Raw genomic sequence first — 15746 nt, forward strand, 5'->3', positions numbered from 1 at the left:
AAACTCCTAAAAGCTAGGGGTGGGCACAATTACTTTTTATCAGTCCCACACTTGCTACTTGATTGATACTTGACTAATAAGATCGGGTTTGACCGGTAAAATCGGGTTTGACCAAATCGAATATCAAGTAATCTATTTAAGTTATTTGCAAGTATAAACAAAATATCAAATATTACATAAAAGTAACTACTTGGTGTTGTTTGACTTGTTACTCATTTCTACTAATGAAGAAATATGCATTTTCTTAAATCATAGTAAGATAACTCATTTATATATTTTCATAAGTAAACTAAACATAAGTGATATATTTATCCAGTATGTTAACGTTTCTCTTTCTTTTTTTGACAACCGTTTTCTCTTTCTTATATATTTAGTTTTACAAATTGCCTAAAACATACATTTATATATTTTCATAAGTAAACTAAACATAAGTGATATATTTACCCAGTATGTTAACGTTTCTTTTTTTTTTTTTGGATTCTTATATATTTAGTTTTACAAATTGACTAAAACATAGAAAACAATGAAATATCTTTATAAATTGTAAGTTATTACTTGATAATAATATTATTAGATAATAAAAATATGACTTACTAGTTCTTAAATACTAACATCTTAAACATATATATAAAATTTAAAATTATTTATTAAATAATTACTAGTCAAATAGTTACAAATTTTATCAATAAATAATAATCAGGTTTCTGTAATTTTGCAAATATTGATGTTACAGATTCACAAAAATTTATGAAAAATTTAATCAAAATTTTAGGTAAAAACTAAATGGGTGATTGCATCTCGTTATATCAACTTTTTAAAAAAAAAATCTACAAACAAAATTAGTCGCCACTGCGAAAATTAGATCTGCTAACCGGAACAAAAGAAATTCGTCTAGCAAAAGTTAATCTACAAACAAAAAAACAAAAAAAATAGGGTTGGTGACTGGCGGCACTGCCACCGGCCACCGGAATTGATTGCTTTTGATGTAAATGTTTTGTTTTACTATATGAATATTAATTTGAAACTTTGTCATAAATTCATGCATACCCTCACAGCGAGAAAAACACATGAAAATATTCCTTGGCCTTTCCGTACTTTCCCGGTTGGAAGAAAAAGCGACACGCCATAAATACACTAATCATAAGCAAAACCACACGTGTCACCATCTTACCCATATGTTAAAATCTAACGGTCAGAGTTAATTCACCCACAGAGTAGTCGTTCTCACATAGCAGCCAATCTTCATGCGTCAACCATTATCGTCATGACAGGTGGCGTAATGCTCGCATCCGTCTCACACCGGCCACACAGGGTGGCATAATAATATTATCGTATTTAAAATATGTTTTCATAAGATATGAACTGGAACGCGCGGGATTAGAATTGCAAAGCAATTTTCTCTGCGAATTCTTAGGGTTTCTGAATTCTGTGCCCTAATCGATTTCTCTTTAGTCAAAAGCAAAGCTTTGTCGTTTCTCCATGTAAGTCACCGCGAACATCTCTCTTCCGTTTTTGCTTTATATTCTTGTTTCACTTCGTATTCGGAAAGAATCGGCTCATCTTCATTGGATTAGATTCGTTTTACGCTCGTCTTCTTCTAGGGAATCAGAATCTCTGTGGCTTTACTCGAATCTGGTTCTTTTATTCAATGGCGTTGTGTTGTTTCTACGTTTACGCCATTTAGATTAAAAAAAATCGATTTGCGTCTGGAGAAGGAAGAACATGTAGTATTATCATTTACTGTCTACGGGGAAACATAAATTTATTTCGATCTAAAAGCATTTGTGTCGTAACTTCTTCTGCAAGTTTAGGTACTGATTATGATTTTGAAAGTTTATGTTGTTGTTAATAAATCTCGATCTATCTTAATTTATTAAATTACAAAAGCGTATGAATATATAGAGAATGGGGTGTTTCTGTGATATTAGTTGTGTAATGAGTCTCTTACCAATTAACGTTACGATATTTAATATCTCATTTCTTATTACTTTCTGTCTCTTTACAGTTCGTTTACGGATTCAAGATCCTCGTCTTGTTCTTCTCTGCCTGCAATTATTTAGTAGGGAGGAGGAGGAGGTCGAACTGAGAGCGAGATGGAGATTTCAGCTCTTTTAACATCTGCTGGAATCAATATTTCGATCTGCATTGTGCTTCTTTCCCTTTATTCAATACTCAGGAAGCAGCCAGCCAATTACTGTGTCTATTTTGGAAGAAGGCTTGTTTGTGGAGGTGCTAGACGTTATGATCCTTTCTGGTATGAGAGGTTTGTGCCTTCTCCAAGTTGGCTTGTCAAAGCATGGGAAACTAGTGAAGATGAGTTGTTAGCTGCTGCTGGTCTTGACGCTGTTGTTTTCCTCAGGATGGTGATTTTCAGGTTTTCCCAAATTGCTTTTTTTTTTGTTTGTTTGTTCTGCTTCTTTGGTTCTCTTCAACGATTTGCCTTAGTGTTTTTTTTTTCTTTTCTTTCCTGCAGTATTCGTATTTTCTTTATCACTGCTGTTGTTTGCATCGCCTTTGTGCTGCCTGTTAATTACTATGGGCAACCGAAGGTGCATAAGGAAATCCATTTGGAGTCATCCGAAGTGTTCACCATTGAAAATCTTAAAGAAGGCTCAAAATGGTAATTGTTGTACTTTTGTTTTCATTTCTCTGTGAGCAAAATATAGTTCTAATTTATTCTACACAGACAAAGAGTATTAAAGTGCTGATTCTTTCATTTTTTGTAACTCTCAGGCTATGGGTTCATTGTCTTGCACTGTACATTATAACCTCAGCAGCATGTCTTCTTCTATACTTTGTGAGGACCACTTTGGTTTATCTCATGCATTCTTAATTTTCTTACTCTTGGTTCACTTTGGCAGTTTGTTATCTTTTCAGTTCACTTTTCCTCCTCTTAGAAATTTGTTTTAATGTAGGAGTATAGGACCATAGCCAAAATGAGGCTTGGACATATTACTGGATCTGCCTCAAAGCCAAGTCAATTTACCGTTCTTATCCGTGCTATTCCATGGTCTCCTGACCAATCTTACAGTGACACACTGAGCAAATACTTCACAAATTATTATTCCTCAAGCTATATGTCCCACCAAATGGTTTACCACAATGGCATCATTCAGAGACTTCTGGTACGCATTCTCCTGGGTCCAGTCATTGGTCTTTTTTCTTTTGTTATAAATGGTTCTTCTTCATTAACCTTGTCAGATAGAATGTTCTTAACAAAGCTGTTCTTGCTCTTAGTGTAAATGATCTGTAAATTTTGCCTGCTTTATGCATTTCTTCTTCTTGTAATAATTTTTGTTGATAGCTAATCTACGGCTTAGGATGTTATTAAGGACTATTTATTTGATGACTATAAGCAGAGATGCTCTTACATTCATAGCTGATGATTTCTAATGCTGTGGTTGGTATCTCTCAGCATGTGGAATCAAAACAGAAATAGTTAGAAATTTGGTATGAATGATGTGGATGGTGTGTTCTTGTATCAGAGAAAAAGTTTGACCTTTAGTAATTAGTATTACAATTTTTGTTTCAGCTTGATGCGGAGAGGATGTGCCAGAGTCTAAAACATGTTGCTCCTGAAATTAATTGTAAACCGAGTTTGACTCCATGCACCTTTTGTGGAGGGCTTACAGCCACAAATTCTTTTCACATCCTCTCTAATGAGGGTGACAGTGTAAAAGGAATGGAGCTTGGTGAGTTGACTATGACTACACCAGAGCAAGTAAGGAATTCTTCTAACTTTCATTGATAATAGAAGTAGCAGTGCTTACATTGAAATAGTCATAACATAATAAAGAATAGTTCCAAACCATGCTTATTGATTTGTACTACAAAACTGTCCATTAAGATTTGCACTCTTATGATAGAGCTTGAATTATCAGTGCTTAAATTGAAATGTTCACAATATAGAATGGTTAACTAAGGCCACAAAATGTCTGCTCATTTTCAGGAACGTCCAGCTGCTTTTGTGTTTTTCAAGACACGCTACGATGCACTTGTAGTTTCAGAGGTTCTACAAACATCAAATCCTATGTTATGGGTGACAGACTTAGCTCCAGAACCTCACGATGTGTATTGGAGAAACCTTAACATACCTTATCGACAACTTTGGATACGGAGAATAGCAACTCTCGTTGGTGCAGTTGCCTTCATGTTTGTGTTTCTTATTCCCGTGACCTTCATTCAAGGGCTAACACAACTACAGCAGCTGTCTCATGCATTTCCCTTTCTAAGAGGCATCTTGAAGGAGTGAGTATATTATTTTTGTTTTCACTCTTCTGGTCATATGCCATTAAAAACTAGATAGGCCTGCGGAAAAGCATATAGAATAAACGAGCATTCTCTGTAGATTTAGCAACCATGCATGAGAATAAAAGTTATTTAACCATTCAAACCATTATGCAGGAAGTTTATAAACCAGGTCATTACAGGGTACTTACCAAGTGTGATCTTGATTCTGTTTTTCTACGCCGTTCCACCATTGATGATGTATTTTTCAACTCTGGAGGGAAGTATTGCGCGGAGTATAAGGAAGAAGAGTGCATGCATCAAAATCTTATATTTTACTATCTGGAATGTGTTCTTTGTCAATATTTTATCCGGTTCTGTTATCAGGCAATTGAATGTTTTTTCTAGTGTCAGGGACATACCTGCACAACTCGCAAGAGCAGTTCCGACACAGGTGAGTTACCATGTTTTATTTTTTATATGATTAATTCTGAATATGGTGGCTTGAACCATTGACATACGCAGGCTGGCTTCTTTACGACCTATTGTTTCACATCTGGGTGGGCCAGTTTGGCTTGTGAAATAATGCAACCAATGGCTCTCATATGGAATCTGGTAGCAAAAGCTGTTTCAAAGAACAAGGATGAGTCATACGAAACACTAAGGTTCCCATACCATACCGAAATTCCTAGGCTGCTTTTGTTTGGGCTCCTGGGTTTCACCAACTCAGTCATAGCGCCACTTATTCTGCCGTTTTTGTTGATATACTTCTTCCTTGCATATCTGATATACAAGAATCAGGTATTATACATTCTCTCTGATCTCTTTTATTTAATAATAATATCAGTGTTAGGCTTACCAGCGTTGTTTCTATTTTTTTTGCAGATACTCAACGTGTATATCACAAAGTATGAAAGCGGTGGACAATACTGGCCTATCTTTCACAACACAACAATCTTTTCGCTGCTCTTGACACAGATTATAGCTTTGGGTTTTTTCGGATTAAAGCTGTCAACTGTTGCTTCTGGTTTCACCATACCGTTAATTCTTCTCACTCTGCTTTTTAGTGAGTATTGCCGGCACAGATTTGCGCCCATTTTTCACAAACATCCCGCTCAGGTTAAGATCAGATGTAACCAGAGAACCTTTTATGTTTGCCACTATGGTTGGTGCCTGATAAATCCTTCTTTTTTTTCTTCTACAGGTGCTTATAGACATGGACAGAGCTGATAAAATGGCGGGAAAGATGGAAGAGTTACACAAAAAGTTACATAGTGTGTACTCGCAAATACCATTACACTCTCAGAAATCATCGAGCAAAGGCGAATGCAGTACTCCTTTCGCGAATCAGGAGTTACCGGATCCAGAGAAATTGAAGCCAGGTTTGAATTCAGAGTTCAGACCATTGGTTTGTTTTGATCAACTTGATTAAATGATGAGAAATTTACATTTTGTTTTTTTACCTTTTTTGTGCAGAGGAAGGAGATGCAATAGCTAAAGAGTTATGGGGCTATCAGGGCAATGAGTCTGGTCAAGAACATGAAGACAAGTCGTGTCCTAGTGCTTCTTCACCAGAGCATCGTACCCCAACGATGATCGAACTCCACAAACGGAGTTAGAACGTTTTCACAGGTGGAAGTAATTAGTAATGCTACGTGCTCGTTCAATCACTGAGGCTTCAATACGCAGAAGAATTTTCTGTCCAAGGGCTCGGCTCCAAAAGGAGTCAATGGTAAATGAGAATACTCAGTCACTGTAAATAGATATGGAATTCATTTTCTTCGGTTGGAACTACACCACGGAAAAGCATTAAAGCAAGTACAGTCTTCTTGTTAGAAATTAAGGATGTAGGTTTTATAGTTACTGCAAGAAGAAATGTTCTTGAGATTTCTCAAAAGAATGAAGAGCAAAACAACTCTTTGTTTGTGCTTCTGATCTTCTTTTCCACTTGGTAACACTTGGTGCACATCAATATTCCAATTGAACAAATCTATACTATTAAAGCAGAATCCCTACTAGGATTCTACCCATAGTTTTTGAGTTATTTACCAAGGAATGCCATTGCCTTTTCTTTTAAAAAAAAATAAATGTCGCCAATAAATTTATTACCAATCATTATCCATCGATAATTATACCTCATATCCCAAATACATGATTAAACCCGATCAAAAATTATACCTCATAGCCCATTACACCTATTTAAGCCCGAGCCCTATCTTTTTTAAATCAAAACAGAAGTTATTGTTCAGCCAAATTTTGTTAACGTACTCATCATTCATGAAATTAATATAGACACTACGTACCAATCTTGATAAAAAACCATAGCACAAAGATTATTATCAAGTATTATGAATATAATACAAAAAAAAGAGAATTTTTATTTTTAATAGTATAGATGACACATATAAATATACGTTATATCAAAAATATTAAAATAAATATATTCATAAAACAAGTTACTATGGTATATTTTGTATTTCTTAAAACAATATTTATTTAAAAATAGATTTATTTTTAAAACAATCAATAATCTAAATTTATATAAATGTTTTATATATTGTTTGGATACCATATCTATTCTAACTATATTTTTCAAATCATCCCCTAATTTTCGTAATGATTTTAAAAAGATTAATTTACTCATAAATTTTGGCAATAGAGGAAGGTATGCCTTTTAAGATCACATGATTCGGCAAGTATTAATAATTGAAACAATATAATATTCCATATGTGATTATCCGACTTTAAAGGTGGAAAGTACGATTTAGCTATAATCATGGTGCAAGTAAATGTATAACCAAATATAGAAAACGAATATACGCTTAAGCTACATTCACGGTTTAAAAAAATTCAATCTATAATTATCAAGTATTATGAATATAATACAAAAAAAAGAGAATTTCTATTTTTAATAGTATAGATGACACATATAAATATACGTTATATCAAAAATATTAAAATAAATATATTCATAAAACAAGTTACTATGGTATATTTTGTATTTCTTAAAACAATATTTATTTAAAAATAGATTTATTTTTAAAACAATCAATAATCTAAATTTATATAAATGTTTTATATATTGTTTGGATACCATATCTATTCTAACTATATTTTTCAAATCATCCCCTAATTTTCGTAATGATTTTAAAAAGATTAATTTACTCATAAATTTTGGCAATAGAGGAAGGTATGCCTTTTAAGATCACATGATTCGGCAAGTATTAATAATTGAAACAATATAATATTACATATGTGATTATCCGACTTTAAAGGTGGAAAGTACGATTTAGCTATAATCATGGTGCAAGTAAATGTATAACCAAATATAGAAAACGAATATACGCTTAAGCTACATTCACGGTTTAAAAAAATTCAATCTATAATTATATTTTGTGTATAATACTCACATAATATCTTTGGTTTCAAATTGGTAACTGAATTTATTACTATTAAATACTACTATTAACTAGAAAATCTTACCAAGATTTAGAGTATTCCACAAGTTTCGACAAAACCTAAACAACTCTCCCCATCGCCACTTCTTTATATAAATAAGGACGCTTCGTCCTAAACAAACTGATATCCTCAACCAAACAAATGGCTTCTAAAATGCAAATCAAAACATCGATTGTTTCTAATGAACAAGTCATCCCCATCAACAACTTGAAGCCAGTGCACACCACTAAGATGGTTCATGCAAAGGTTCTACATTCTTGGAAACAAAACATTCAACTAGGTGGAGAAACCATGTAATTCGTCTTGGTGGATGAGAATGTAAGCAATCCTAAATTTTTCATTCACGTTTTTATTAAAAAGTTATTATTCTAAATGATGTAAATATTATAAATGTATTTGGAACATGTACAACCTTCTTCCAATTGGAGCATGGCATATCAAGTGACAAAACTCCAAGATGAATACCAAAACAAATGAGTTCAGATTGATCTTTCTTTGACTGCCTCAGATCTGCTTCGATTTCATTAGGAGTACACATTAAACTCGATTTGAAACCACATGCAAAAGATAGCAAAAACCAAAAAAAAATTGCTTAACAAATATTTTGTGTTCAACCATATATCAAGGATGAAGAAAATAAAGAAAAGATTTACCCCGGAGATGAAGCTGAATTAGATCGTCCATGATCGTCCATGACTCGATAACTCTCTACAATCGCCATTAAAGCAAATCTTTTTTTTTTGAGTTTGCAAACTGATGCCTGAAAGAAGATTGTTTTCTTTTTTTTGTTAATGTTGTCGGTTGACATCAAAAGATAACTACTGTGGTTGGGCCAATTTTTTATGTATGTGGTTTGATGTAGGCTTTGCATAATTTTTCTTTTTCAATTAATATGCTGGCCCATTTTAATTTTGTTTACGTTAAATGTACCAAAAACAATTATATAGCTGATGAGTATTTATTTTAAAATGTACCAAACATTTGCTTAAAAATGGTGAGTATTTATTTCTTTTGTCAAAAAAGGTGTTATTTATTTCTTTGTATTTAGAGTGGCCATTGTATTTATATATTTTTAAAATTGTATAGATATTGTTTACAATATATAAATGCATGTAACTAATATATGACTTCTATTTATATTGTTTTATATACAACTTTGTTTAAATACAAGATAAATAATTACAAAGGAGATAATCCCGCGCTTCGAAAGCGCGGGTCAAAATCTAGTACAACTTAAAGTTGCACATTGTGATTCTTTTACACTTAGTTTAAAGACAAATTTGATAAAAAAGCAAAATGACTGAAAATGCTATTCATGAAAACTGACTTGCAGTAAAAGTATTATGACAGAACTACCATAGTACAAAATCTTTAGCCAAATCAGATAAGATGGGAAAAACATTTGCAACAGCCAAACCCTATAATAAAACCATGTCTTAACTGATAATACTCAAAATTCATAAAGGCCGTACAATCTTTAAGCTTGGTCTTCAACCTCGGTAATAACCTTGGCAGCAGAATCAGCCTTAGTAGTCAAGAAATCAGTGTACTCTTGGTACGGAGATTTTTTGAAACTCGTCTCTTTCCAGAACTCTGGTGTAAGGAACCCATATGTCTTCTGGAGACAATCAAATGTAGCCTGCGTGGTGGTAACAACAACAAACATCAAAAACCAATATCAATCTAAGCATTTAGTATGAACATTATCAAGAAGATATATGCTAAATTATTATATCCTAATTGCAATCGACATTGGCAGAAATACATTAACTACAGATTCAGGTTGATCAAGAATTATAAAGATTTAAAATTTGAATTTTTTATCATATAGTCTAAACATACAACATCGTATCAAATGAAACCTATTACTAATCAATCAAAGATGATTAAGAAATGATTTGTACTAATCAGGAACTTGCGTGCTTAAATATTCTACAAAACAGCAATTGGCATTAACAATTACATAGATACTCTTCTACATTCTAACATAAACCAACTAAGCAAATGCTAACTAAATCACAGCTAATAAGAGAAACGGACCTTGACAAAGTTTCCGAGGGTTTTGGTAGATCCTCTGGAGGAAGTGAAGACATCATCAATACCAGCAAACTGAAGAACCTTCTTAGGAACCCTAGCCGCCACGATACCAGCACCTCTGGGAGCTGGAACCATCCTCACTGTAACAGAACCACACTTCCCAGTAACCTTACAAGGAACTGTATGTGGCTTCCCAATCTTGTTACCCCAATAACCTCTCCTCACCGGAACAACAGAGAGCTTCGCAAGAATAATCCCACCTCTGATAGCAGTCGCAACCTCCTTCGAGCACTTCACTCCCAACCCGACATGTCCATTACCATCTCCGACAACGACAAAGGCCTTGAACCTTGTCCTCTGACCAGCTCTAGTCTGTTTTTGGACAGGCATGATCTTCATAACCTCGTCTTTCAACGAAGGTCCAACGAGGAGATCTATGATCTGGTACTCCTTGACAGGGAGAGAGTGGAGATAGATCTGCTCTAGCTGCTTGATTTTACCATCTCGCACGAGACGACCGAGCTTGGTGACTGGTGTCCATTTCTCTTCCTCTGTGGGACGGCCTGCACGTCGTCCACGGCCTCTTGGACCGCCTCTTCCGCCGCCACGACCGCCGAATCCACGTCCGAACCCACCACGGTCACCGCCACGCTCAGCGCCGCGTTCTCCACCTCTTTCGGCCATTGTCGATAAAGCGAGGGAAGAAATGTGTGGAATATATATATATGTGTGGGCGTAGTAAGATTAGGGTTCTCTGAAACAAATGATGGGCTTATGGGGCGACGTTCCATATAACAGATTAATGATACAATTCGAGAAGCCCAGTCTTACTTTAGAAACCTTTTTTGGTTAACTAATTTTCAAAATTATAGAAACTGCAATAATGTTTTGATTATTTTTTTTTATATTTATATACTACATAAAATAATTAGTAGAGAATAATTTATAGAAATTGATATAACAATTTCATATTCTTATATATAATATTATATTCGTATATAAAGAATTATAATAATTATTAATGTCTTATAATGTCTTATTTTATAAAATAATTAAAACATTTTATCCCTCATATCCTCCTATAAATTAATTGAGAAGTCACTTTATTGATTTATGTTGACGTATCGCTCATAGAAGAGCTCTCCAATTAATTATTATAATTTGATTGATTGATGGTTTTTTATTATTTATTTATTTAATTAAAGTTTTTGAAATGAACCTATTCATAGAATTATCTAATCTAATCTAGGTTTCCAAATATACAATTAAGCATCTTAAATATAGATGAATTAACATAAATTTTTTTTATAGAAATAATTAAATATCTAAATTACATTATATAAATTGATAAGATACATATAAATACATATGATACTATAGAAACAATTATAAAAACAGTTTTTATTATGTTTATATTATTAGTGAATAAAATAAATCATGGATTTTAGAAAGCTAATTAATCTAAACTTAATAATATTAATTAAATTCACTCATTCACTATATTTATAGTATACAAATGTGTCAAATGAATGTAAAACAATCAGATGTATAATTCTAAAAAATTCCAGTCATTTTCCAAAGACAATGTGATATCATATATGCGTTATCACTTTTAGAAATGATTAAAATATTTTTATATTTTAAAAAATTAAAATTAAATGGTAAGTTATTTAAACGTATATTAATTAAGAAATTTTTTATTTAGTTCATCTATTAATATAAACAAATGAATTAACATTATTATATGGTAAGTCATTTAAAATTATATTATTTGGTAATTCATTTAATTTATTATATGATAAGTCATTTAATTATATTAATCAAAGTATTTTTCACAAGCTTTTTCTAGTGTTAATACACCTATTAATATAATTCATATAGTTTGGATTATAATAAAATTAGCATGCTTATTTTTAATAGGAAAAAACAGACTTAAATAAAAGAACAAGAAGAAAGAATAATAAAATATGTTTGTTGTGTTCTTGGTATTTTTATATTCTTATGTATTTAAATTTTATTTGTTTGTCGAGTTACACGTACTTTTTTCTGTTACTGTAAATGTGAACTAATTAGTTTATGTGTTTTTAAAATATTTATATAAATTTAGTAAGGAAGATCAATAAATATGACCATCTCTACAATTGTTAAAGTCAAATATAGAGAAGATATTGTAAATTGAAAATAAGAAAAAAATATTTGAAAATCAATGAGATATATTTTTTTACGCTATAATAAACTATTAAAATGTACGATAATAAACTTTTAACAAACTTTATAAAACTAAAAACATTTTATTTAATATAATATTGGATATCACATTAATATTAATTATATATGCCTAAAATAACAACATTTGGTTATTTAAAAATTGAAATAATTTTTGTTTCTTATTAGTAAATCAGATTTAATTAATATATGTATGTTTTAATTTAATTTAAAATAAATTAAAACAATAATTGTAAAATATATGTAAACTATGATTAGTTTTAATTAAAAACATTTGGTTGAATGAGTTAGTGTTTGATAAAATAGTGTGATGATCAGAGATAATTTCAAGAAGAATTTGTTTGCTTAACCCATTTGAGTTTTATATAAAACACTAAATTAAAAAAAAAAATGAGTGAGAAAGTGTGATTTGGAACAAATTTAGATTATTTATATGCATTTTTAAAACATTTATAAAAAAAAATTCTCCTATATATTAAACGAGAAATCACTAAAATGATTTTTGCCGATCATTTGTAGAAACATTTGTTATTAATAAATATTCATCAGTTATTTTTACATCAAATTTGTAGAAACTTTACGACTGATTTTCAAACTATTTGAAGTTAAAAATTATATTTTAATTTACTAATTATTATTCAAAACTTATGATATTTTATACATAATATATATTTTCATACGATATTTATATCCATGAATTTGCGGACAACCACCTAGTATATATTTTAAAAATTACATTCACATCACTGATTTTTGTTTTTCATAGGACAAAGGTTATCGACTTGTCGTGTTGTCGCTGTATGAGATTTTGATGTGTTCTCAACCGTCGGACTTTTGACTTCCCTATCTTGACTTAAAACCAGATTCAAAAACCAGTTCTTAATTTTTATTACGACTTAAAAAGATCTGATCTACACATTTCATACAAATAAAACCAGACTCAAAAACCAGTTCTTAATTTTTATTACAACTTAAAAGGATCTGATCTACATATTTCATAACAATAAAAGGACAATTTCTCCGGACAAACGGACACTCAGGAGGCGGGAGACGCTTTGCCACATAGACGAAGAGGAGAACAAGGCCAAGATGATACTGAGGTACGAATGCCGTCGTGCCTACTACTTTCTGGGTACAGACAAAACATATAGATTATATTTAATGAAACATGGGAGAAATTTGATTTAAAAATATTTTCATTTAAGTCAGATAATATAGTGAATAAGGTAATGTTATGATTGAAAAGAATTCTAAGATGGACTTTTGTTTTATTGATTGTATATTTTGTATTACTATTTAGAGTGAGAGAAATAAATATTTGGCAAAAAAATAAGTAAAATTAGGAAAACATTAGCAAACTTTAATAAAACAACGAAATAATATTGAAAAAATAAAAAGAAGCCGAAGAAGATGCATAATATGTATTGGTGAAGTTAATTTTATAATTACATAAAATTTATAAAAACTTTACGACTGATTTTCAAACTATTTGAAGTTAAAAATATATATATTAATGTTTCTAATTATTATTCAAAACTTATGATATTATATACATAATATACATTTTCATACGATATTTATATCCGCAAATTCGCTGGCAACCACTTAGTTTTACTTATTTACACAAGAGAACCAGATAACAAAACGACACTCAAGTATTTTTTTTCTTTCTTTACTATTGATATCTACTCTATTAATTTAGAATCATACTATTAATCTACTAAACATATTGTCACTTAAAATTTTGACCCATTGACATCTCACTAAAAATAAAATATAACATCTCTTATAATTTGGTTATACAATATATCTAATATATTAGTTAGAGTTTTATATTGGTATATCATCAACACTAATAAAAAGAAATTTATCTACTTACAAATAATTTAGGTAAGACCATTAAGTTAACTTATTTTTTTTATATTTTTCATATACACCCTTTAATTTCTATTGTTAAAACAGAATCCTACCTTTGGATCTAAACTTTCTTTCGTAAGTTATTAAATACAATTTTCTACTTTATAATTAAACCTATTTTAAATCACATGTTAGTGGTCTTGTAGTTAAACTCAACCTCGAAAGTCATGTTTTCGAGTCTCGCTGGGAGGTGATTATCTTGAGATATCTTCAGGTCAAATATGGAGAAGCTTGCTAATGTGTGGCCACTGGTGGAATTTACATAGGGTGATCACAGGTCCTCCTGGATGTCTCGGCGAGCTCCCCGGCTAAAGCTTCGGTGGACGGTCATTGGCGCTAGTCGGATCCTCTCGAGGCTTCGAATACCAGGGTCATTAAAAAACTACTTTAAATCACTAATACTCTTTTCTTTATATCACTATCCATGTTTCCAAAAAACAATATAATTAATCTTGTGATCAAACAGTATAAAATATTAGATCTCATATTTCAAATAATTTTTTCACAATTTTCTTTCAGGTTTAGATAAATTAAATAATTAAAAAAAAAATCAAATTGAACATATTTTTGCAGGTTTAGATACTGCAAAAAGATTTCAATCAATAAAAATCATTTAAATTAACGGATTATTTTATTTATATTTCAGAAGTAATGGTTATAGCATTTATTCAAGTAACATAATAATTCAATAATAGCTAATACATAAAAAATATAGATACAACATTATACATTGAAAATAACTACATTGTCCAGTCAATATTTGTAAATAATTAAATAAAATTATTTCAAGTATGTTTGTGCATACAATAAATATATAAGAAGCACACATTCATTCTATAACGTTGGTATTTACAAACAGAAGTTAAATATTGTATAGATAGATTAATTGTTTTGACATTCACAATCGTATATTAGCTATTTATATGCATCAAATAATATGTATAATATGTAAAAACTAAATACTTTTTATAAAAATGTAAATATGTTTATAAAATTAATATAAATTTATAAATATTAACAAATAGATAGGTTATAAGTGATTATTTTAGAGGTATAATTTTATAACAAACATAAGTAGGAAAATATTAAATCATATTTTAATGCATTTCAATAAATAATATATATATATATATATATATATATCTATATGAACTATTGTTTTAATTTTAAATTTATCATTTAAACTAAACTAAATTACAAATATAAATTCATGGGTAATGGGAATATGAAATATAGTATATGAATAATAAGATTTTTTTTCATGTAGCGTGTATATAAAAGAAGTTTGTCCAGTGGGTAAAATTGTAATTATTTATTTCTGCTTAATTAAAATCATATAATGACATTTTGAAAATATTTTTTCCAGTAAATTACTTGATGGCATTATAAGTAGACCTGGGACGGATTCAGATATCCGGGACATGTAGGGTAACTGGATCCGGATTCGTGATTTTCAGATATCCAGATTTTGGATATCCGCCTCTATATTTTATTATCTGCGGATATCCGGATCCGATCCGCATAAAAATTAATTTTTTTTAAATACTAATTTTTAAAAAATAATACATAAATTAAATATTTATACAAGATTTTTAAATATATATATGTTTATAATATTGTAAAAACTAAATATAATATTATAAAATTAATTTAGGTATAAATATTAGGACAATTCTCATAAATAAACTATTTTCAAGTTTTGGCACAAAAATAGATCACAAGGAGGAAAATGACCCAAATGTTTCATTTAATAGGTAAAATAACACTTAGGGTGTCAAAATGGGTCATGACCCATGGGTTGACCCAACCCAATTTGACCCATTAACCCAAATGAACTGTTTATTTTTGATCCAATAGGTTAATGGGTTAAAGGGTTAATG

At 30.6% G+C, this 15746-nt stretch overlaps 2 protein-coding genes and 1 long non-coding RNA gene across 6 annotated transcripts; 1 reads left to right on the forward strand and 2 right to left on the reverse strand.

Annotated features, from left to right (window-relative positions):
* Positions 1–1043: 1043 nt before the first annotated feature.
* On the forward strand, positions 1044–6157 carry LOC103828970 (CSC1-like protein RXW8). 4 transcript variants are annotated; one of them, XM_009104621.2, is made up of 12 exons: positions 1044–1481; positions 2006–2374; positions 2474–2620; positions 2734–2797; positions 2916–3125; positions 3533–3721; positions 3950–4248; positions 4405–4681; positions 4753–5028; positions 5113–5346; positions 5432–5609; positions 5704–6157. In XM_009104621.2, exons 2-12 carry the CDS (start codon positions 2094–2096, stop codon positions 5844–5846), a joined length of 2298 nt encoding a protein of 765 aa, XP_009102869.1. In that variant the 5' UTR covers positions 1044–1481; positions 2006–2093; the 3' UTR covers positions 5847–6157. The 4 variants fall into 4 exon arrangements, 3 of the variants coding, with proteins under 3 accessions (XP_009102869.1, XP_033133499.1, XP_033133497.1); XR_004450413.1 differs by having other exon boundaries at positions 2006–2620; positions 5113–5293; XM_033277608.1 differs by having other exon boundaries at positions 1044–1811; positions 2006–2620.
* A 1836-nt stretch (positions 6158–7993) lies between these two features.
* Positions 7994–8904, reverse strand: LOC103828988. The gene is made up of 2 exons (XR_625416.3): positions 8340–8904; positions 7994–8196 (listed from the first exon to the last, which is right to left on the reverse strand). It is a non-coding gene; the product is annotated as an uncharacterized LOC103828988 (long non-coding RNA).
* A 66-nt stretch (positions 8905–8970) lies between these two features.
* Positions 8971–10426, reverse strand: LOC103828995 (40S ribosomal protein S2-2). The gene is made up of 2 exons (XM_009104645.3): positions 9727–10426; positions 8971–9325 (listed from the first exon to the last, which is right to left on the reverse strand). The coding sequence occupies exons 1-2, from the start codon at positions 10405–10407 to the stop codon at positions 9164–9166; spliced, it is 843 nt and encodes a 280-aa protein (XP_009102893.1). The 5' UTR covers positions 10408–10426; the 3' UTR covers positions 8971–9163.
* Positions 10427–15746: the final 5320 nt, after the last annotated feature.

The sequence above is a fragment of the Brassica rapa genome, chromosome A01 (assembly GCF_000309985.2).
Source record: "Brassica rapa cultivar Chiifu-401-42 chromosome A01, CAAS_Brap_v3.01, whole genome shotgun sequence".
Classification (NCBI taxonomy): domain Eukaryota; kingdom Viridiplantae; phylum Streptophyta; class Magnoliopsida; order Brassicales; family Brassicaceae; genus Brassica; species Brassica rapa.